The sequence below is a fragment of the Talpa occidentalis genome, unplaced genomic scaffold, assembly GCF_014898055.3.
Source record: "Talpa occidentalis isolate TD23 unplaced genomic scaffold, MPIMG_talOcc4v2.1 talOcc4.3, whole genome shotgun sequence".
In the NCBI taxonomy this organism is placed as follows: Eukaryota; Metazoa; Chordata; class Mammalia; order Eulipotyphla; family Talpidae; genus Talpa; species Talpa occidentalis.
In genome coordinates this window covers 105529637-105554333 of record NW_023603184.1, presented here as the reverse complement: position 1 = coordinate 105554333, position 24697 = coordinate 105529637, and the positions used below count along the sequence as shown (strand labels likewise).

At 34.5% G+C, this 24697-nt stretch overlaps 1 protein-coding gene across 5 annotated transcripts in view; it reads left to right on the top strand.

The window, feature by feature from the left end:
• The window catches only part of LNPK (lunapark, ER junction formation factor), a 59875-nt gene that overhangs the window by 20199 nt on the left and 14979 nt on the right, over window positions 1-24697 (top strand). For 4 of the 5 annotated variants that reach the window (XM_037523580.2, XM_037523578.2, XM_037523579.2 and 1 more), the window contains exons 6-9: window positions 1531-1571; window positions 7667-7750; window positions 7832-7883; window positions 22427-22639. In XM_037523580.2, the coding sequence (XP_037379477.1) occupies window positions 1531-1571; window positions 7667-7750; window positions 7832-7883; window positions 22427-22639 (390 nt within the window). Of the gene's footprint in view, window positions 1-1530; window positions 1572-2503; window positions 2645-7666; window positions 7751-7831; window positions 7884-22426; window positions 22640-24697 lie in introns of those variants that run through there. The other variant, XM_037523583.2, reaches the window with a different exon arrangement.

Genomic DNA, 24697 nt, shown 5'->3' with positions numbered 1-24697 from the left:
TTAACCAAGAGAAATTATTTTTAATCTTTTAAAACTATGTTTTTACATAATACAATATAGTTATACATCTTTTGATTAGTTTTATTATTTGCATTAGTTTTCTTATTTGCACTATCTTTTTAAACTTCAAAACCCCTTGACTTGTTTTTATTGAAATATGCAAATTATGAAAAAATCTCCTGTCTATTTTCTGTATATGTACAGATTTTAAATATTTTGAGGTCTTAAAACTGTGAGTTATAATTAACCAAAGATGTATACATTTTCATTTTAAATGAACTTTGTGACTTTTTTCTTTTCTTGTTTTAACTTTCACTACAGAAAAATTTAGACAAATACAAAAGTAAACTGAATAATATAATGAACCTTAGTGTACTTATCAAAAACCTAACAATTATCAACTCATGGTTAATATTGCTTAGTTTTTACCAACACCTACTCCTCCTTCTGTATTATTTTTAAATATATCCCAGGTGTCTTCCCATAAGAGACTTTAAAAAATATATAAACACAGGGGACCTCCCTGGTGGTGCAAGGAGTTAAGTCTCAGAACTATGAAACTATCAGCAGCCACTGCAGCATGAGTTCAATCCCCAGCCAGGGAGCTAACCGACATAGCACAGCAAACCTCTCCTGTTTCCCTGCTGCTCCCCTCATTGTAAATGATGTCCTTTTTTTTTTTTTTTTTTTCAAGATTTATTTATTTATGCATACAAGAGCTGGGTTTGCAGGCCAGAGTTGCAGGGGTGAGAGGATTCACCAGAGACAGAGTGGGGAACAGAACAGGCAGACTGACTGAAATACACTGCTGAGGGGAGCAGTAGATGAGACAGGAGATGTCTGCCTCACCATGTGGGTTGCTCCCTGGCTGGCTGGGGATTGAACTCATGCTGCTGAGGCTGTGGATTGCTTCATAGTATGGTGCTTTAACCCCTTGTGCTACCAGGGAGGCCCATAAATGATGTCCTTTGAAGTATTCCACTATGCTAAGCTAAATAAGCAGACAAATCTTAGAAATGCTTAATTTTGAAAAGTAATTAGTATTTCTTTCCTTTTCAAGATCTTCCTCAGATATATATATAGATTTTCAAAAATTCTTCTTTCTTAGTGCTCATTATCTTGAAGTTTTAATTATTTAACAAAATAAATTATAAGCCTCTTTCCTTATAAGTAGGGAGAACATCTTTATTTCCAAGCATGAAGAAAAATTTGGTATTCATTTTATAAATAAAATATGTGGGATGTTGAAAGGAAGGAAAAGTAATAGCCATGTTTCTGAAAATATAGTTTTAAATTTGGAAAAGTGTTTTATGTAGAGTCCATTTTTTTCATACTTGCATTGTATAATTAAGGCTAATATGAAGTATATATGGTAAAGGCAATTTTTGTGTCCATCAGTAAAATTTAGAGAAATCCTAAAATGAGAAAGTTTTCTTGCAGTTTATTAATGTATATAATTTGGCATGATTTTTCCTTATGTCTAAGCCTCTTAATAACTGATTTGGCTTTGATTTAAATCTTGTTTTTTAGATGAAGCCTTGGATGATTTAAAATCCCAGAAGAAAAAAATAGTAAGTTAACTTATTTAAAGTTAATTTGTATAAAATAAATACATTAAAAACTGAATAATTAATGTTTATATGTTACAAATAATGACTCTCAAAGGAACAAACATGCTTTTAGATAGCATTTTAATGATGAAGCTAAATTACGAATATTTTGATGGTTAAAAATGATTGACAGGAAAGAGTAACTAGATGGACATATGCAGTTCTGAGAATCTGTGTCAGTTAGAAGCTGAAGTAAATGAATTATACTGGAGAACTAAGTGAGGTAGAGGGGATAAAAAGCTGGTTGTCCAGGTTTATTATTAGGCCCATGAAAGAATAAAAAATTTGCATGTCTACTCTCAGATTTTTGACACCAAAAGTCCAGAAAAGAGAGCATGAAGAAAAGATTGGTTATAAAAGGAAAATTTTATGTGAAAAGGCTGAAAGAAGGGGGGGGAGAAGATTTTCATTTGATTTCTTTAATTTTCTGTCAGTAACATTGATCACATGGTTCTGTATTATGGGGCCAATTAAATGCATCCTTTAGCTGTGTTGGAAAAAGGACTAACAGTGAGACATAAAGGACCCTAGATATTTAGAAGTAGATATAAAATAGCTCTAATAAGTGAATTGAACTTGGTATTTGACTTGAATTTACATATCTTCTTTCATATAATTATTTTTGAAGTGTGAAAATTTTTATTGATAGCAACATCATATTATGTGAAAACTTTTTAAATAGAATTCAATCAAATGATCAATGTATTTTAGTCTCACATGTAACAATTATGTGTGAAGCTATTAAAAATTATGAAGGGTAAGATTAATGTTAATTATTCTGTGAATTGGTAATAAAAGATACTGTTTTGAAAGAAAAGTCTTGAGGTTTTCAAAGGACTTGAAAAGCAAAGGAAATTTAATTAGAAAGAATTCCTTATTTTTTTTGTTTGTAGGATGCTGCTTCAATATTCTGTGACCTATTTATCAAAATTGCATTGACATTCTTGATAGTCCTAAATTGAAACAGAATATTCCCATTGTATCTTATTATATTTCTGGCATTATGTACATTATGGAGCAGCCAGAAATTCAAGGTGAGGAAATACTGATTGTTCTCATTAATACAGAAGTTGTGATATGGTTGATTTGGTTTGTTGATGTGATAAAAAGAAGAGCTGGTAGTGGTGATCATAGCCAAGCCATACCTGGAGAAAGAGTAAAGTAGAAAAGACAAGGAGGAAGAAAATAGGAAAACAAAAAACAGAAAAAAACTGAAGAATGTTAAGTGATGAGAAACCAACCCAATGTCAGTGGCATCAAATCATCAGAAAACAGAATTTTGGAGAACACAGGATTGAGGAAAAACTCAATAGAGAACAGGGCAATCTTGGAAAATTTTGTTTTAGGGCAAGCCAAGCTATTTACTTCTCTCTTTAATACCCTTTGTAGGAGTCACAACATAAAAGCCTTGATAGTTGGGAAAGTCACTTCAGGGTTCAATAGTTGTGTGTATCTAAATGGTTCATGAGGTATCAATATTACAAAATAAGTTAGTATGGCATTTCTCTAACAGTATGAGTAAAGAAAGTAAGTTGGCTGCTCTAACCCATTTTATTAATAGGGAACACAATTTGCATTGATTTGATTGATGTTGGCTTAATAGTATTGCTTCTGGGAACTAGTCCCTGGGACTTTATTGCTCAAGTCCTTAACAAAACTGCCTTGTTTGAGTAGATTTATAGTTTGTTTAGAACAATAAGTGCTAAGGGTGACATAATGAGTCACCTGGTAGTGAAAGGAAAAATGAAGAACATAGCTTTGAGCAAAAGCTAGCTGTAATCAAAACCAATTTTGTTCATTCACATTTAAGTTCAAAGTTTACATTTATAGTCTTTTTTTTTAGATTTATTTTTAATTATTTATGCATACAAGAGCTGGGGTGTAGGCCAGAGGTGCGGGGGGTGGGGGTGGCGGGGGAGGTAGGGAGGTATAGAGGGTGAGAGGATTCACCAGAGACAGACTGAGGAGCAAAACAGGCAGACTGACATACACTGCTGAGGGGAGCAACAGGTGAGGCAGGAGGTCTGCTGCATCTTGTGGGTTAGTAACATGGCCCCTGGTATCAAACTTGGGCATCAGGCATTGAACTTGTGCTGCAGCAGCTGCAGATTGCCTCACAGTCCTGAGACTTAACCCCTTACACTACCAGGGACACCCTACATTTATAGCTTTAAAAAATTGTTTTTTATTGTTGAAATCCTGCAGGAAAAATAAATTCATTTGTATAAAACTATCCAACTCTTAATTCTCTTTCATTAACAAAAGTTAGTACAAGATAAGATATACTTGCTACTTCGTTTTACTAAAGGTAGTTTCCATAGAGATACAGCTCTTTAATCTGAGTAGAAGTGTGGTTTGTAACAATGTGCATGAATTAACAATAGATTAAAAAATTAATTATCTAGAAAGAAAAATAAATAACATCTTGTTTTAAATTTTAAGATTTTAATGTTTTCAATCTAAGAACTTAATGTAAATATTAATTTGTTAAAGTTAGGAATTAGTCTTTACTGATCTAAAAAAACTCCCAAGTATGGAGTTGGTCTTTTTAAAAAATTTGGTTTTTCAAAAAGTCACTGTTCCGTAGATAATTTCTCTGCATTTGTGAACATCCCATCAAAACAGCAAAACAGAGATCCATCAAGATATATGAGTTAAAATGACCTCCTTAAGTGACTTCATGAAGATTTTTTGATTTTTTTTTAGAATAGTTTTTCTAGGTAGTAGTTCTTTTCTCAGGAAATTTTTTATTTTCTGGGTTCTGAGTACCATAAAATTTAAAGTTGAAGATGCTTTTGAGTACTCTTAAAAATTTGACCAAAGTCAATGCAAAATGAAAGCATTTTTCTATATCTAAAAACGTTATCATGAAACAAAGATAAAAAATATTGCATAGGGCAATTAATGTTTTAAGATTTTATTTCTAAAATGATAATTTAAATATTAAGTGTTTATAGAAGTATCTTTCAAAATTAAAAAATTTGACATTTATGTTGTGTTCGTGTTCTTTTAATGTTGTCTATGATGAAATGTCTAAAAATGGTAGAAGTAATTTTTAATAATAATAAAGTTATATATTTTATCAAAACATAATTTTGTCAAAATAATTTTGATTTATAGTAACAACTATTTGCTTCTTTTCTTTTTTCAATTAAGAAATATGGGCCTCCCCGGTGGCGCAGCGGTTGAGCGCTGGGCTGCGAAGCTGCCCGCAGCTTCTGCAGTGCCAGTTCCATCCCCGGCTGCTCCCCGGCCACCTGAGGAGGGTCCCACATGGCACGCAGACCTCTCCTGCCGCCCGCTGCTCCCCTCAGCAGTGTACTTCGGTCCTTCTGCCTGCTCTGTTCCCTGCTCTGGCTCTGGTGAATTCTCTCACCTTCCTGCGCTTCTGACTGTACCCAGTGCTTGTATAAATAAATAAAATAAATAAATAAAAATAAAATAAAATAAATCTTTAGAAAAAAAAAAGAAATACCCTGAAACTTTTAGTATATCATAGAAAAATGATGTACTCTTTGCTATAGCATTCATTATCACTTAAAATATATAAACATTTATGAAACATGCAGAGTAATTATTTTTTAATAATTTTTATATTAATATTTTTATTTTTTAATTTTTTTATAGTTCCGATGAAGTTCTTAAATTAGCAACATTATAAAGTTTATTTATTTATTTTTGTGGGACCCCCACCAGCAGCCAGGGAACGAACCGGCGCTGCAGAAGCTGTGGGCAGCCTCACAGCCCAGCGCTCAACCGCTGCGCCACCAGGGGAGGCCCAATTTTTTTATTTTTTACATCATTGTTCATTATTAAACAATATTTGCTCCCCCCCTCAAGTGTAGTCCCCAAGAGTTTCCTTCACCAGTGCACCAGTGCACCATCACCTCAGTCCCCTGTGCTCCTCCCTCCTTTCCTCTGATCCCTCTCCCTCCTCCTCCCCAATGCAGAGTAATTTATAATTTAGAGAATTCTGATAATCCAGTTTCTCATTTCTAAATCTGGGATGACAATGTTGGATATTTGGAAACATTGTTTCAGACTCATTCTGAATAATTGAAGATTGTTGTATTAGGTACTGTTGTGGACTGTCCTACATACTATACATATTTAAATTGTACAATAATACTATGAAGAAAGTTTTAATATATCTGTTTTAGAAAAGTAGAAACTGAGGATAACAGACTTGTTTAAGGTCTTTTTTTGCTAAATAAGAATGGAGATGCGCTTTGAAACTCAAATCTTTTCTGACTTCAAAGTTTCAAGTTTATATTCTCTCCACTGATCAAAATTTCTATTTAAAACAAGTTATCCATTTAAAATGTTGTGATGGTAAGCGTGTTCATGAAGCTGTTTGTTTTAAGTAACTTTTTGTTAGAAGTAAATTCAAAAGGAGAATGGAGTTTTAAAAGTGATTTTAAACACATAAACATTACTACCCATTGAATGACATGCCAGGAATTGGGGTCATTCAACCAAGTGACATTTTAGTTTTGAGTTTTGTGTGATTTTAAAGATCACAGTTGTATCTAATCTTCTTTTTAAACCTAGTAATAGTTTTAGTCTAGAAGTGCGCTATCCAAAACAGTAGTCACTATAGCTCCATGTAGCTTTTAAACTGACATTATTAAAAATGAAATAAACTAGTTTAGTTCTTCAGTGGTACCAGCAACGTAGCTTAGTAGCTACTGTATTGTGCAGATATAAACCATTTCCTTAATTACCAAAGTTCTTTTGCTACACTTGTCTAAAACATAAATTAATTTGTAGAGATCTACCAATTTTTGATATTTTGTATAGATTATTTTGGCATATATTTTATCATGACCTCTTTCTACACCCCACCCCCAGTATCTAAAGAGATACATTTCCTTTACATCAGAAAATTTACTTGTTTGGAGAATTTATCATACTTCTGAAATAATTAGAATATTTTAGTTTCACTAAACCAAGTAAATCATTCATTTAAGCACTTTAGTTCTTATATGTTAAGTATTTTATGAGGAATCTAATAACTACAGTGGCAGCGTATTTTAAACTATTGGTAATGTGCTCTGTATTACATTATAAAATAGATGTCCTTTGAAATAAATATAATATTTAATGAATCTTACATGGCTATCAGTGGTTATTGAGAAGGAAAAGTTCCCTTTCCAATTTTTACAAAAGCATTTTGTTCTACACACTAGCTATTTGTCATAAATATGACTGTCTTGTACTAAAGTTAAACTTTTTCTGATATTGGCCTGTAACTTCTAAACTGATACTTTACTAGTGATTACTTTTTAAATTAAACCAATGTATTAAGCCATAAAGTGATTTGAGTACATTGTAAATAAAATGCTATAATAATGAAGTATTTTAATTAACAGTCCCTAATGTGATCATAGAACTCAGTAAAATTTTTACTTAAATTCTTACTCTGTTTAGTATTTTTCACTTTAAAGTTGCTTGAACCTAAGCAAAAAGGGGGAAGCTTTAGCTTTTAAAAATCACTTGAACAAATTCCATGGCTGTTCTCCCAGTTAGTGAATTTTCACTGCATTTGCAGTAAGCTAATTGCTTCTGCTAATAAATAATCTAAAATCAATGCTGACAGCAGTTAATTGGCACAGAGATTTTATTTTGTAAAGCTCTTGGCTAACGACCTTCTTTAAATTAATAGCACTAAATGCTATGAGGAAATAAATCTAAGGAATTGCCTGTCATTTGCTTGTCATGTCTAATAACTTCCAATAATGACGGCTGATAGATTTTTGCACATTCCATTATTGAAGTTGGTGCATGTAATTATTCTCCTCATTATATGTAAACAATTAGCAATATTTGGTATTTCCTAGCAGTAAAGCTGTTAAATACAAGTAACATATTAGAGGTTAGAAGCCATTTTAAAATCTGGATTTTAATTATTTGAATGTAGGAAGTCTTTCATGCTATCTGGATATATTATATACTGTTTATTTTAAGCCTTGTACATGAGCACTTTTGTGTAGGACGTATAAAAATAAGTAGTGTGTGTTTTAAAATGTGACAATTTATGGAATTTTTTTTTTCAGCTTGAAGAAGTCATGGAAAAAGAAACTTATAAGACAGCTAAATTAATACTGGAAAGGTTTGATCCAGATTCAAAGAAAGCAAAGGTAAGGCTGTGATATCACTATTATTTTATTATAAATTACACATTTAATAGGTCACTGTAATAACATTATTGTAATTGACAGGAGATTGAGCCGCCATCTGCTGGAGCAGCTGTAACTGCAAGACCTGGACAAGGTAAATAACTTTGTAGAAACTGCTGCTGCTGTTGGAAAGATCCATATTTATCCAAGTGAGTTCAAAAGTGTGATAGAGGTGTGTAAAAACTTATGTAGAATGCTTTTATGTTAATTTATATTTGGCAATTTGAGATATGACTTACATAATAAGTTTATTTCATTTTGATTTTGACAGGAATATGTTGATAAGATGTTGAATATCTGAGATTCAATAAATAATTATTTTTGAAAATTCACTTTACTAACATTTTATAAGGCTTTCCCCCCTTCTGTTATTATGGAAATTATTACATCTTTATGATTTATTTTTGAGGACAATTAACCCATCTAACCTGATAGCCACTCCCTTTTGTAATGACTTTATCTTTTGAAAAATTTTTTTTAATTATAAATTTTATTTTTATATTCCCCATACAATTGTGACCCCCTTATTTTGACCCCAATCCCTCCCTTCCCCACCCCCCACTCCCTATAGAGTGCCTCTGGTTCATAGTTGTTTGTTGATTTTGATTTTTACTTTCTTATAGTTATTCTTTTTCTTGGTCCCTTGTTTAAGTTTTCTAGATTCCTGCTATGAGTGAGACCATCGGTATTTTTCTTTTTCTTTCTGGCTTATTTTGCTGAGCATGATCCCTTCCAGCTCCATCCATGTTGCTGCAAATTGCATGTGTTTATCTTTTTTGAATGCTGAGTAATATTCCATGGTGTATATGTACCACATCTTCTTGATCCAGTCATCTATTTTTGGGCATTTGGGTTGTTTCCAAAGCTTAGCTATTGTAAACAGTGCTGCTATAAACATATGGGTGCAGGTGCTCTTTGGAATTGATGTTTCTGTGTCCTTTGGGTAAATACCTAGGAGTGGAATTGCTGGATCATATGGAAGCTCTATGTTTAGTAGGTCCAGAAATCTCCACACAGCTCTCCATAGTGGTTGGACCAGTTTGCACTCCCACCAACAGTGCAGGAGAGTTCCTTTTTCTCCACACCCTCACCAACATTTGTTGTTACTAGTTTTTTTACTATGTGCCATTCTTACTGGTGTGAGATGGTATCTCATGGTAGTTTTGATTTGCATTTCCCTGATTACAAGTGATGTTGAACATTTTTTCATATGCCTGTTGGCCATTTGCATTTCCTCTTCAGAGTTTTTTTTTAGCTCTTCTGCCCATTTTTTGACTGGATTATTTTCTTTGTTTTTCTTGAGTCTCATCAGCTCTTTGTAGATTTTTGTGATCAATCCTTTATCATTAGTGTGGTGTGCAAAAATGTTCTCCCAGTCTGTGGGGTTTCTCTTTGTTTTTGTTATTGTCTCTTCTGCTGTGCAGAAGCTCTTTAATTTGATGTAGTCCCAGCTGTTTATCTTTGCCTTCTGAAAATGTTTTAGATTTACAGAAAAACTGCAAAGTCATTACAAAGGGTTCCCATATATACTTGTGCCAAGTTTCCCCCATTATTAGCATCTTAAGGCAGTACTTTTTGGTTCAAATTATTGAACCAGTATTGACTCTATTATTAACTTAAAGACTATTAATTTATTCAAGTTTCCTTTGATTTTATCTCTTTCTATTCCAAGATCCTATACATAGACATTATATTTAGTCTTCTTAGGCTTCTTCTGGTTGGGACACCTTCTCAGACTTTCCATTTTGGGGATAACCTTACAATTTATCCCTGACCCATACTTGTAAGCAATTCTTGTGAGTGGAATACTTAATCTTAGAAAATTGGCATCACCATTTGCTATAAAGGAATAAAGGACAAGCGAATTAGGGGTATGCGTGTGTGTGTACATATATGCATTCAATAATGTATGGTACTGAGATACATTTATTCAATTCTAGTCTGTTCTGTTGGTTAGTATTCTAGTTCTGTGGAAATCATGGACTTAGAGATAAAAAGACTATCTTCCTACTAAATTAAAAATTATAAAGTTTTAATTTAATGAAAAATGGAATTTTCCTAGAATAAATTCCTGGATCAGTTCTTTTTTTTTTTTTTTTACGTTTCTTTTTTTAAATTTATTTTATTTAAATTTTATTTTTTTATTCTCCATATAATTACAGCCCCCTTATTTTGACCCCAAGCCCTCCTTTCCCTGCCCGCCATCCCCTATAGCGTGTCTCTGGTTCATAGTTGTTTGTTGATTTTGATATTTTCTTTCTTATAGTTATTCTTTTTCCTGGTCCCTTATTTAAGTTTTCTAGATTCCTGCTATGAGTGAGACCATCTGGTATTTTTCTTTTTCTTTCTCTTTCTGGCTTATTTTGCTGAGCATGATCCCTTCCAGCTCCATCCATGTTGCTGCAAATTGCATGTGTTTATCTTTTTTGAATGCAAACTAATATTCCATGGTGTATATGTACCACATCTTCTTGTCCTGGATCAATTCTATAGGATAAAGATATCTAGATGTTAGGGGATGGTGAAAAAGTAAATTTATTTTTCATGGCTTTAACTGGTATATAGGAATAAACTTGAATTTTATGTACTAAATCTAAATCTGATCTATTCATTTTTCCCCCCAATAAATGTTTACCGTATGTGCTATCAGGTGTTGTTTTAGGTCTTGGGATATAGTAGTGAGCAAAACAAACATAAAACAATAATCTGTCTTCCTTTGTTAAGGGGAGAGGTTATAGGCAATAAACCCTTTCTCTATACTATATTAGGTGGAGGAAAATAAAGGCTAGTAAATAGGGAGTGCTTTATGAGGGTGGGTTGAAGTTTTAAATAGGGTTGTCAGGGAAGGCCACATCAACAAGGTGGTATTTGATCAAAGACATGAAAGAAGTGAGGGAATGAGCCATGCAGATATCTGAGGGAAGGACATTCATGACAGAAGAATCAGTAAATGTAAAGACTGAGTGGAAAGCATGCCCTTATTACTCTAGAAATAGTAAGGAGACCAGTAAGGCTGGATAGGTGGACGAGTAGTAAGAGATACAATAAGAGAGATAGCAAGGAATCATCTCATGTAGGACTTTGTAGAGTGTAGACCATTGTTAAGACCTTCCATTTTCAGTTATTTTTTTTTAAAGATTTCTTTATGGATACAAGAGCTGGGGTACAGGCCAGAGATGCACGGGGCGAGAGGAAACACCAGAGACAGAGTGGGGAACAGAACAGGCAGACAGACGGAAATACACTGCTGAGGGGAGCAGTGGGCGAGACAGGAGAGGTCTGCTGCACCATGTGGGTTTCTCCCTGTCTGACCGGGAATTGAACTCATGCTGCAGAGGCTGTGGATTGCTTCATAGTGTGGTGCTTAACCCCTTGCACCACAGGGAGGCCCCATTTTCAGTTATTTTAAAAAAAAAATTTATTTTGTGCTGAGCAGAGCAGTAACATGATCTAAATTATGCTTTAAAAAGAAGGTGACTGTGTTGAGAAGAGGCTGCAAAGGGAGCAGAGGTAGAGGTAGGGAGAACACTTTGGAAGCTGTTGCCGTAAGTCTAGGAAAACATTGATGGTGGCTGGGATCTAGGTTTAGTAAGATTGGAGGAAGTTTAAGAAGCAGTCAGATTCTGAATATGTTTTGAAGATAACCCAAAAAATTTCCTGATAGATTGGATGTGGCTTCAGGGAGGGAGGAGTTAGATACGACTTAACTATTTTGGCTTGAGTAGCTGGAAAGATGAAATTGGCATTTACTGAGAGGATAAAAACTGTAAGAGGATCAATTTTTGGAAGGAGTTTGAGGTGAGGTGGTGAAGAACAGGCTTTGATTTTGGATATGTATGTTTGTGATATTAGACATCCAGTGGATATTTTAAGAATCGTATTTTAAGAATATGAGTCTGGAAAACAGAACTCTCTGGGTTAGAGATATAAATTTGGGTGTCATCAGTATATGGATGGTATTAAAACTGAGACTGGATGAGATTACAAAGGTCATAAATATGAAGAAAGAAGAGAACTAAAGGCATCTACTGGATCTGTTTAATATTGGAAGCATACATGTCCAGAATCAAAGCCTGTTCACTACCTCACCTTGACCTCACTCTAAGAAATTGTTCCTCTTATAGTTCCTACTATCTTCGTAAATGGTAATCCATCTTTCCAGTTACTTGCCTCAGACTCCCTCTTCTCCTGGGTTTCCTAGCTCACTAACCATAGCTCAGTTTCTTTTTCTGGGTACTCTAACATAAAGGTGTTAAGATTAGTGAAGAGGAACCAGAGAAAGAAACTGAGATGTGGACAGTGAGATAGGAAACCCAGGAGATTGTAGAGTCCTTACGTGGTAAAAAGAGTATTTCTAGGTAGTGATTATCTCAGACAAATACTGCTGCCAAGTAAGTTGAACGTTGATAATTAATCATTGATCTTAGAAATTTGAGGTCCTTGGTGATATTGAACAGTTCTGAAGGAGTACTGAGGCAAAAGCCTGATTAGGTGGGTTTAAGAAAGTATGATTCAAGAAAGAGAAGTTAGTGACAATGATGAAGAGACAATTTTTTTCAGTAAAAGGAAGTAGAAAAACAGGCATCTAGAGGGGAAAGCATTTTGTGTGGGGGTGAATATACAATATGAAAGTAATGATAGCATTTTCTTGTGCTTCTGGGAATGACCCAGAATACATGGAATAAAGGATGAAATAAAGGGGGAAATTTATGGAAAACTGCATGAGGCTGCAAGAAGGGCTTGGATGTAGTGTGTAGGTGGAATTGGCCTTTTTTTTAAAAATTGCAGTAACTGGTTTAAAACAGTATGCTTGTTTCATGTGTATAGGCTTATGAATAAATATCTGTATATACTACATTATGCTCATAGGAATGTGCACTGTTTGTCTATAATAGCAAAAGAGAAGAAAGAAAACATGGGCAGATATAAGCAAGTGATGGGGATTGTCTTCTGGTTGTATGTGTTTTCTTTATATGAAGATAGGAAAGCTATTCTGGCCTGAAGAAAAAGGTATAAAATAATTCTCTAGGAGAGTGAGAGAGTAAATGGGCTAGGAAAATGTAGGAATTACATAGGACACTAAAGTCCACTTGATGGTCATGAATTTAAAGCATGGTTGTATGTTTGTTTTCCAGTTATGTTTAGTTGCATGGGTACAGGCCTGGGGTGGGCAGAGGGTTGGTTTTAACCAGGGTTAGGGTTTTGCCTAGTAGATTAGATAAAATGGTAACACGTCAGGGAGATGAAGTTTGTATGCAAGGGAGAAATTATAACAATGTATTACAGAATCTGAGTTGTTCATGAGGAAAATAAGGATATGAGAGGAGGATGGGACAGTCAAAAGGTGTTGGTAGTATATAAGGGTCTGCAAACTGCAGTGTGCAAGTAATGCAAGAGCTGCTATTATCTTGACCCTATTAGTTAGGTTCAGTTTTATACTTTTTAAGTGTTCTAAAAAATAACAAAGAAGAATATGCAGCAGAAAATTGTATGTGATCCACAAAGCCTTAAATATTTAGCCTCAATGCTTTATAAAAAATTTGCTGATCCCTTTAATAATTAATGGATTGCATATATCTTTGGAGTTGAAAGAATAATAGAGGAGGAAGTCAGGTGGAAAAATAACTGGCTTGAGAGTGAGAATCTTGAACTTGAGAGGGGAGCACCTTAATGGCAAGGTTTAGGACTGGAGAATGACAAAGGAGTGAATGAATGACTAGAGTAGTCGGAGACTGATAAGATTTCTGGAGGATGCTGTCTGATAGCTAACAATAAATCTTTACCTGTCCTGTATTAGTTTTAAAAGGAAGCAGCCTATACATTCACTTTTATCTTTGTTCCTACAAGTCAATTGTATCCTGCCACAACTAAATTTGAAATCAATAAGTATTGTAGAAAACTTTAATGGTTGTAGCAAATGGATCAGAACTTCTTATTTAAGTAGGTTTTAAGAGTTTACTCACTTCTGTTTCATGGTGTATGTGCAAGATTAAAATAGAAGTCAATAATCATTTTTATCTTGATAGCAAATGAAATAGTACATTCACTTTGCAGGGGTTTTAAGTGTCACTGTTACACTTGTAACAACCTCCACTTTCCTACCCCCCAAATTATGGGATTTAAAACAACATTCATTTATTTAGCTCATGAATTTGTAGTTTGGCAGGAACAGCTATCTCTGCCTCACAATGTCAGTTGAAGACACCTGACTGGGGCTAGAAGATCTACAACCAAGATGGTTTATCACATAGTTGGCAAGTTGATGCTGGCTGCTGGATCCTCTCCATATCAACCTCAATAATGGGGTCACTTGGGTGGTAGTTGGGGTCTAAGTAAACAGCCCAAGAGATAGAAAGTATGTTTTGCACAGCTATATTCTTTTGGTCAAGCAGTAACAAAATATAGGGAGGGAACACAGACATGACCCTTTCTCTATTTTATGAGAGGCAAATCAAAGAAGTTTGGACTACTACTTTAAAACTGCCACTATGTACTTCAAAAAAGTAATAAAGACATATCTATTGTTCAACTTAAATATATTCATTACCATAAGCCCTTTCTTCCGTCCCATCATTGAATTTAATCTCCCTCTAAAACTTTGTTGGTTCCTTTTTTATGGCACTTGCCCTGCATTAATATATTGCATAATCCTGTGTTAATCTTTACTTGCCACTTCTATATGTAATTCTGAATCACCCTTAGTTTTGCTTTACTTATGGTGGTTACTTAGTGTGTTAACTTAAAGAAAATAGAAGGAAACTTTTTTTTACTATTCATGAGTTTTGTTTAAATGTCATATAACAGTGATTTACTAAATTGTATCTTGGCAAATTGCAAGTTGTGCAGGTTGTTTAAAATTGAGAGAGGTAGAAAACAAACTGATGTAAAAATAAGTCATCAAGGTCATAAAAAAGTAAAATGTTGAGCTAAGGAACTGTATAGCAAAATCTATTCTTAATTTAAAATGGGGAATGTTTATTTGCAGTAGAGAATGTTCATCTCAGGACTTATTTAATAGCAAGATAGTACTATAGATTTAAGTTTTTATATAAATTTGAATTTACACATTTAAACAATTTTACACATAAATAGGAAAACATTTAAAGTGCATTTTATTTTAATAATTGCTTTAGAAATTTGAGATTGATTAGTTTGTTATTTATTGTAATGTCTGGAACAAGTAGATGTATACTGCTTCTACTAATAGTATCGCTTATTACTTTCCCTGTGCTCTGACTAAGCTCTTTGTGTTGATTATCTCATTTAATATTTACAATGCCGTAAGAGTATTCTCATGAGGAAGTTGAACTGAGAGATGTCATCAACTGGGAAAAGGCTGTATGTGCATTTAATAAACAGAATGGAGCTAAAACTTAAATGGAGACAGTTTTATACCATAGTCTATGATTTTAACAACTCTACTGTTTTATCATTATTTTAAACTTTGTTTTGTTTCTTTTACATACATAGTTTTTAATCTCACTTTCATTCTATTTGCTTTCAAATTTTAAAATATAGGCATATCCTTGGTGAACATGATTTTTATTGAATTATTGATAAGGATGTTAAAAAATCTTCCAGTCAAGAGCTGACTGTATGGAACACTTTTTATGATAACTTTACCAGATTGATCTGGAATATTTGATAGCTCTTTTTTGATGATGGTATTTTACATTTAAATGCAGGAAAGGTTGAAAATAATTAATAAAAACACTTCATTGAGTACTAGAAACTTTTTAGAACAATTATAATAGAAGACATTTGTGAATGGCAAGAGGCTGAAAGTTGATACATCTTAGATGTTTAATTTTTTTCCATCTTAGATGTTTTAAATTGAGACTACCAGAATATTTCATACTACTTTGGCAAATACAGATTTGTGTTGTATTATTAGCTATTTTAAGTTACTGATGATACTGTAATTCTCTGTTATCTGCTTTTCCTTTGAAAATGATGAAACTGATATTTCTCTTTTGTGACTTCTCTATAATTTCCCCCTTTTATCTGCCTAAAGTTAGATTTAGAAATTAGCAAGCTAAGTTTCTTTCATAGAATGTTAGTATGGTGCCCTTTATAGTTAATTATAGATCTCACCTTTTATTAGCTCACAAGTGATGTTAAAAGAATGCATCAGTTAATTTTCATGTGGAAAAGCACATTCAAAGGAAGCAGTCTCAAACCTTCTAATACAGTCTTACACGTGTTAAACCTTTATTTATCTGGGAGAAAACTGTCATACTGTTGAGTTACGGTTTACCCCAAAGTTGGATCAAAAATAATTTACAATATTTGATGCCTTGTTTTTATCTCATTAACAATTTAAATGATCGAGTCTTTTTTTTTTTTAAAGATTTATTTTTATTTATTTATACAAGCACTGGGTACAGTCAGAAGCGTGGGAGGGTAAGAGAATTCACCAGAGTGGGGAGCAGAGCAGGCAGGACCGAAGCACACTGCTGAGGGGAGCAGCGGGCGGCAGGGGAGGTCTGCGCGCCATGTGGGACCCTCCTCTGGTGGCTGGGGAGCAGCCGGGGATTGAACCGGTGCTGCGGACTGCAGGCAGCTTCACAACCTAGTACTCAACTGCTGCGCCACTGGGGAGGCCCTAAATGATCAAGTCTTAATGTGATTTCATTGATGTTAGTACCTTTTGTAGCATTTAATGGTTTTTCTAATGTGTAGCCAGCCACCTGTTCTTTGTGAGTAAAAATTAGTTGACCAACTAATTTGCAGGATCTCCTTAGGACTAGTTAGGATATGATTAGTCCAGGCAAAATCTGAAATTTTGTGTATAAATTGCTTGGAAAGTAGCAAAATATAAAGACAATCCATTTATATAATGGTGACATGCTTCTAATTTATTATTTCAGTAACTTAGATACTAAATTAAGAACCAGTGGAAAATTTAGTTGGCCCCAGTAATTATAGTTAAGTGGCCATTTGAAAATACTTAATTGTGTGAAAACACTGTCATCTGAAACTTATACTTCGCAAATGTCAACTCTCACTTTATAGACATTAGCTTATTTAATCCTCATAACAATTCTCTGAGTTAAGATTATTATTACCTTAATTTTACAGATTAAAGAACTAGGTTTAACCCATCTGAGGTCATGTAGCTACAACTAGGATTCTAACCAAACCTTTCTGACTATAGGACCTGATTCTTTTTTTTTTTTTAAATATTAAATTTTAATTTTATATTCCCCCATACAATTGCAAACGCCCCATTCTGACCCCAATCCTTCCCTCCCGCCCCCACCCCCCAAAAAGTGTCTCTGGTTCATAGTTTTTTGTTGATTTTGATTTTCACTTTCTTATATTCATTTTCCTGGTCCCTTATTTAAGTTTTCTAGATTCCTGCTATGAGTGAGACCATCCGGTATTTTTCTTTTTCTTTTTGGCTTATTTCGCTGAGCATGATCCCTTCCAGTGCCATCCATGTTGCTGCAAATTGCATGTGTTTATCTTTTTTGAATGCTGAGTAATATTCCATGGTATATATGTACCACATCTTCTTGATCCAGTCATCTATTTTTGGGCATTTGGGTTGTTTCCAAAGCTTAGCTATTGTAAACAGTGCTGCTATAAACATAGGAGTGCAGGTGCTCTTTGGAATTGATGTTTCTGTGTCCTTTGGGTAAATACCTAGGAGTGGAATTGCTGGATCATATGGAAGCTCTATGTTTAGTAGGTCCAGAAATCTCCACACAGCTCTCCATAGTGGTTGGACCAGTTTGCACTCCCACCAACAGTGCACAAGAGTTCCTTTTTCTCCACATCCTCGCCAACATTTGTTGTTGCTAGTTTTTTTAATATGTGCCATTCTCACTGGTGTGAGATGGTATCTCATGGTAGTTTTAATTTGCATTTCCCTGATGACAAGTGATGTTGAACATTTTTTCATATGTCTGTTGGCCATTTGCATTTCCTCTTCAGAGAAGTTTCTTTTTAGCTCTTCTGCCCATTTTTTGACTGGATTATTTTCTTTGTTGTTGCTGAGTCTCATCAGCTCTTTGCAGATTTTTGTGATCAGTCCTTTATCATTAGTGTTGGGTGCAAAAATGTTCTCCCAGTTGGTGGGGTTTCTCTTTGTTTTTGTTATTGTCTCTTTTGCTGTGCAGAAGCTCTTTAATTTGATGTAGTCCCAGCTGTTTATCTTTCTCTTCACTATCACTGCTTTGGGTGATGTGTCTGTAAAGATGTCTTTGATGTGCAAATCCCGTAGTGTTTCGCCTATATTTCCTTCTATGTATTTTATGGTTTCAGGTCTTATGTCTAGTTCTTTAATCCATTTTGAGTTGATTTTTGTGTATGGTGTGAGGTAGTGGTCAAGCTTCATTCTTTTGCATGTAGCGACCCAGTTTTCCCAGCACCATTTATTGAACAAACTTTCTTTGCTCCAATGCATAGTCTTCGCTCCTTTGTCAAAGATTAGTTGACCATAAATCTGTGGGTTTATTTCTGGATTTTCTATTCGATTCCATTGGTCTGTATGTCTGTTCTTGTTCCAATACCATGCAGTTTTGATGATTATGGCTTTGTAGTAGAGTTTGAAGTCTGGGAGTGTGATGCCTCCATTTCCTTCTTTTTTTTTCAGTAGAGCTTTGGCTATTCGGGGTTTTTGGTGATTCCATATGAATTTCATCAATAATTGTTCTATTTCTTTGAAGAATGCCATTGAGATTTTGATTGGAATAGCATTGAATCTGTATATTGCTTTTGGTAGGATGGCCATTTTAATAATGTTTATTCTTCCAATCCATGAGCAGGGGATGTCTTTCCATTTCTTTGTGTCTTCTTCTATTTCTTTTAACAGTGTTTTATAGTTTTCTTTGTATAGGTCCTTTACCTCTTTTGTTAGATTTATTCCCAAATATTTGATTTTTTTTGTTTCGATAATAAAAGGGGTGGTTTTTTTGATTTCTTCTTCTTCAGATTTATTGTTTGTATATAGGAAGGCTACTGACTTTTGCGTGTTGATTTTGTATCCTGCCACTTTACTGAATTGATTGATGAGTTGAATTAGTTTTTCTGTGGAGATTTTGGGGTTCTCTATGTATATTATCATATCATCTGCAAATAGTGATAGTTTGACTTCTTCTTTTCCTATTTGGATTCCTTGGATGTCTTTCTCTTGTCTTATTGCTCTGGCTAGGACTTCCAGTATTATATTGAAAAGCAGTGGTGAGAGTGGACATCCTTGTCTTGTTCCAGATCTTAATGGAATTGCTTTCAGCTTTTCACCATTGAGAATGATACTGGCTGTTGGCTTGTCATAGATGGCCTTTATGATGTTGAGGTATGTTCCTTGTATCCCAAGAATTTCAAGGGCTTTTATCATGAATGGGTGTTGCACTTTGTCGAAAGCTTTCTCAGCATCTATTGATATTATCATATGGTTTTTATATTTCTTTTTGTTGATGTGTTGGATAACGTTGATTGATTTTCGGATGTTAAACCATCCTTGTGCCCCTGGAATGAATCCAACTTGGTCGTGGTGAATTATCTTATGGATACATTGTTGGATTCTGATAGCTAAAATTTTATTGAGGATTTTTGCATCAGTGTTCATTAGGGAGATTGGCCTATAGTTTTCCTTTTTTGTGTTGTCCTTATTCGGTTTTGGTATTAGTGTAATATTGGCTTCATAGAACGTGTTTGGTATTGTCCCTTCCTTCTCAATTTTTTGGAAGAGTTTGTGAAGGATAGGCACTAATTCGTCTCTGAATGTTTGGTAGAATTCATTTGTAAATCCATCAGGTCCTGGGCTTTTGTTTTTGGGGAGGTTTTTAATTACCATTTCAATTTCGCTGCTTGTAATTGGTCTGTTTAGGTGTTCTATTTCTTCTTTATCTAGCGTTGGGTGATTGTAGAGTTGTAGGAATTTGTCCATCTCCTCTAGATTGTTGAACTTGTTTCCATATAACTGTTCATAGTAGTTACTGATTATTCTTTTGATTTCTGCTGTGTCCGTTGTGATTTCTCCTCTTTCATTTATGATTCTGTGTATTTGTGCTTTCTCCCTTTTTTCCTTTGTGAGCCTGGCTAGGGGTTTGTCTATTTTATTTATTTTTTCAAAGAACCAGCTCTTGGTTTCATTGATCTTTTGGATTGTTTTTTTAGTTTCAATTTCATTTATTTCTGCTTTGGTTTTTATTATTTCTTTTCTTCTACTGGTTCTGGGGTTTTTTTGTTGTTCTTTTTCTAGATCTTTGAGCTTCGAGATTAGGTTGTTTCTTTGAGTTCTTTCTTGTTTTTTGATGTGAGCTTCTATTGCTATATATTTTAGGACCTGATTCTTAACTAGACCCGTTCTTAACTGAGATCTGATACCAGAGCTGTACTTTTGATTGCAGTGAACTTTAATAAAAATCTTTAACTGTCAAATAGAATTCATCTCCATAGTATTTTGCTTCTGGAAGTATGCATTTTTACCAATCAGGCCAATAAAAATATAGCTTCTTTATTATTTCAGGAGTTGTGACAATTTAATACAATGTATAGAATTAAAAAGCTATAATGCTTCTTTGCATCAGATCTTTTTTTTTTTTTTTTTTTAATAGAGGCATGTTTTATTTATTTATTTATTTGTTTTGTTTGTTTTGTTTATACATGCACTGGGTACAGTCAGAAGCGCGGGAGGGTGAGAGAATTCACCAGAGCCAGAGCGGGGAGCAGAGCAGGCAGAAGGACCGAAGTACACTGCTGAGGGGAGCAGCGGGCGGCAGGAGAGGTCTGCGCGCCATGTGGGACCCTCCTCCGGTGGCCGGGGAGCAGCCGGGGATCGAACCGGCACCGCAGAGGCCGCGGGCAGCTTTGCAACCCAGCGCTCAACCGCTGCGCCACCGGGGAGGCCCTGCATCAGATCTTAATACTGACATTTGAGGACGATATTGGTGGAAATGGGGAAATGATAGAATCTAATTTTATGTTATCATGTAGGAGAGCATGAAACTTTCTGTTAAAGGGCCAGACAGTAAATATAGCAAATGGCTTTGAAAGCCATTTGGTTTCTGTTGGAACTACTTACTTTTCTAAAGTAGCCATAGATATATATAAACAAAAGTGTGTTACTGTCTTTCAGTTAAGCTGCAAAAGCAGGTAGCCAGAATATGGAACATTTGCCAGCCTGGTTACAGAGAATCTTTTAATTTATACAAATGATAGATAAGATTTATTTTTGATGATACGTTGTTTTTGCAGAGTGGATATTTTCCCTTACTGAAATTTATTGGCATCTAATAATAAAGAACACTTCTTTTCAGCATGTCTCTGTCTGCCTAGATTAATTACCTAATAAATTATTTGATAATTCTAGATATACTTTTTTTTTTTTAAAGTTTGCTTTAAATGTTTGTTAGTTGGAGGAGGGGACACAACATTTCTACTCAATTAAGAGAAACGTTTTTATAGTCCAGAGGTCTTTTGTTTTTTTCCCCCATTACCTATCATGCCTTGAATTCATAGAGGATGGATTGTAGCAGCTCGTAATCCTTTCCATTGGTTCTCACAAAGTGTCCTTCTTTGGTTGGAGTAGGCTGGTGTTTCACTGGAACCCAAGTTTACCTTTTTGACTTCCTTATTTTTCTGATGATTTTTTTTTTTCATAGGTTTCAGGAAACTATCCTGGCTCTTATAGTGCTTGCTATGCTCAATATGAACTGTAATTCTCTTAGCAATAATCTTGCCTTTGTTTACAACAATGCCAAGTGCATGCTGGTCCACATTATAGACACTTCCAGTTTTGTTGTGGTAACCTTTGTGGGGCATTTCTTTTTGAATAGTGCCTGTTCTCTTGATGTCTACTTGTAGATTCACATATGTGGTCAACGGAACAACTTCATATTTTCTTTTTTCAAAGATTTATTTATTTATGCATGTAAGAGCTGGGGTGCAGGCCAGAGATGGGGGGTCGGGGTGGGTGAGAGAATTCACCAGAGACTGAGTTGGGAGCAGAACAGAAACACACTGCTGAGGGGAGCAGCAGGCGAGACAGGAGAGGTCTGCTGCACCATGTGGGTCACCTCCCTGGCAGGGGATTGAACTGGTGCTGCAATGGCTATAGATAGGTGTAGTGCTGAGACTTAAACCCTTATGCCACCAGGAAGGCCCCAGAACTCCGTATTTTCTAAAAGAGCTAGAGAACATGTAGCTAGTGCCTCTACTTTCCCTTTGTGTTGGTCATTTTGGTGATTTACTGGAAGATGGTGGCTCGTGTTGAAAGGACCAGGATATACTTACTTACTCATTTCTTAGATACCAGTTTTTTATCTTGAAAAAAATTCAGTTTAGAAGTTTTCACTGCAAATTCTGACAAGCTTTATCATAAATTAGGAAGAATTACTATAAAAGATGACATATAATTGGGTGATTAGTTTATTTGAATTTATTTTGAAAAGTCATAGATTGACTTAGATCAAGATTTATTGTGTATACTGTTGAATTTTGTAGATTCAGAATTAGTACTATGGTATAGTGAGTTTTCAATATTTTATAGATTCCTTATTACAAGCAGGTTTAACCCTACAAATGCCTGTGGTGCCACAAAGCTTTATTAAATGTAAGTTATTTTTGGTATTGGTTAATATGGTATGTTGTATATTAAATCTAATACAGGCTTTTTATTACTTCCAGAGATTCGTCAGCGAACTGCAGCTCAAAGAAACCTTTCTCCAACACCAGCAAGCCCTAGTCAGGGACCTCCTCCGCAAGGTCCAGTGTCTCCTGGATCACCAAAGGACTCTTCAGCCCCTGGTGGACCCCCAGAAAGAACTGTTGCTCCAGCCTTATCGTCAAATGTGTTACCAAGACGTCTTGGATCCCCTGCTACTTCAGTGCCTGGAATGGGTAAACAGAGCACTTAATGTTATTTACAGTTTATATTGTTTCCTCTGGTTACCAATAAAACGGGCCATTTTCAGACGGTATGGAAATGGCATTTCATTTGGAAATAGCAGAGCAGTTATCTGATTAAGCGGGAGTTCCATATTCAATTAGCCATAACTCTTTACAGCTGGCACCTTGTGATACAGAAACCTATTTCTTGAGCTCATTTAACTGTTATGGCTTCTTTGTTTAAATGGCAATAAAACTTTGTAGTATTCTGTAGTCAACAATATAGTATGTCTTTATATTCAGCTTTAGAATTGCTCCAGATTTATATAAAATGGAGGAGGAAGAGGACCTTTTTGGAATATGTTTATGTTTTTTGCTGAATCCTCTACATATATTTTTAAACATGACAATTATTTCAGGAAGAATATTCCTGCATAGTGATATGCAATACTACTTTTGTTAACAAGGGATGGTAGATTTTTCTTTTAAGTCATGGAATCATAATATATCCTGACATATTTTAGCATAGCTGCCTTTACTACTGTCTCACCCCTTTGAGAATTTGAATGGTAGAGTTCTAAGGAAAGATACATTTTGGATTACAATAGATTATATTAACCTCTTTTGGAGTGTGATTTAGATATGGAAACTGTAGCTTCAGCAGATAACAATATTTCATGTAAATTTCCATGTCAATTCTTGAATATGATAGTAAATTATCTTATGTAGGGACATTTAATTATAATTTAGATTACTTTGGTATTTCATTACTAATTACTAATATGTAACTTTTAATGATTTTGAGACTATGAAGTAGGTGATACCAGATATTCAGGACATTTATGTAATAAAATAAGCCAGCATTCTAAATGTTATTACAGTAGATTTTTGTCTTGCTTTTCTTAAAAAAACAGTATAGATTTTAGAAAATAATTTATAAAGAAAGTTGGCTACAAATATATACAAATCATAACTTTTGAAATAGTTGCTGAAAAAATACTTTTAAATCTGACATATTTTTGAAATTTAGGAAAATTAAATTGTTTGAAAATGAGACACTTTTCAGTAATCTGGTTGATTTGAGATACCCAGGATTTTTAAAGTAAAGTTCTTAGTTGTCTAATGAAAGAACTTTTTGGAGGGAATATGCATACAATACATATATTTGTGTACCTAATTAGCAACTTACAGATAGTAATAAAAATGATATTGTACATACAGGGTTAAGGTTATAGGAGGCACAGTGGCCTAAATTTTGTGATCATGAAAATATAAGTTTATTGAAGATTTTAAGTGTAAAAGACACTTGTACATTGCCAAAAATGTGAGTTAAGTGATTTCTTATAGAGAAGATTAATAATTCATTTTTTCATTATGCCATATTTATGGAAGTGATTCAATTTAATGTGTATTACAACAGGGCTTCCATATGTTTGAAAATTAATAACCAGCAGGTACTTGATAATTTGCCAAGCTGTGTGAGAATGACCAGTATTCCTATAATGATTGCCCTTGTTGTTTGTATTAATTACTGTTATCCATAACAGCATGAATACGAAGATGCATTATTTTTAAAGTTGTTTACTATGCAAGGAGCTTAAAATATGAAACCTGTTGTTTCATGTATTTATATTCTTTTATGGAACTTTTCATTTTAAATTTGTGGAAGGAAAATATTCCAGTAAAGGTTAAGTTGGCTTATATGCTTTCAAAATTCAATTTGGCATGCTTATTCAAGCTGAAAATTTATAATGAGGGATGACTTTTTTATTGAGGTAAAGTGGTTTATAACAATTCAGAGGTATAGGTTTACAACTCTTAAGATATGTGTTAACACACCATACCCACCACAGTCATAGCATAGCATCTTCCACCAAGGTCCATTGGGCCTCCTCTCTCTTTTGTTCCCCATCCTGCACCCACCCCCCTGCTACCTTCATTTCTATAGTCAGGTTTCTAGAGTTTGTTTTGGTTTAGTTTTGTCTATTGCTCTGTTTCCTCTCTTTGTATTCCACATGTGATTGAAATTATCCTGTATTTGTCTTTTTCCTTCTGGCTTATTTCACTGAA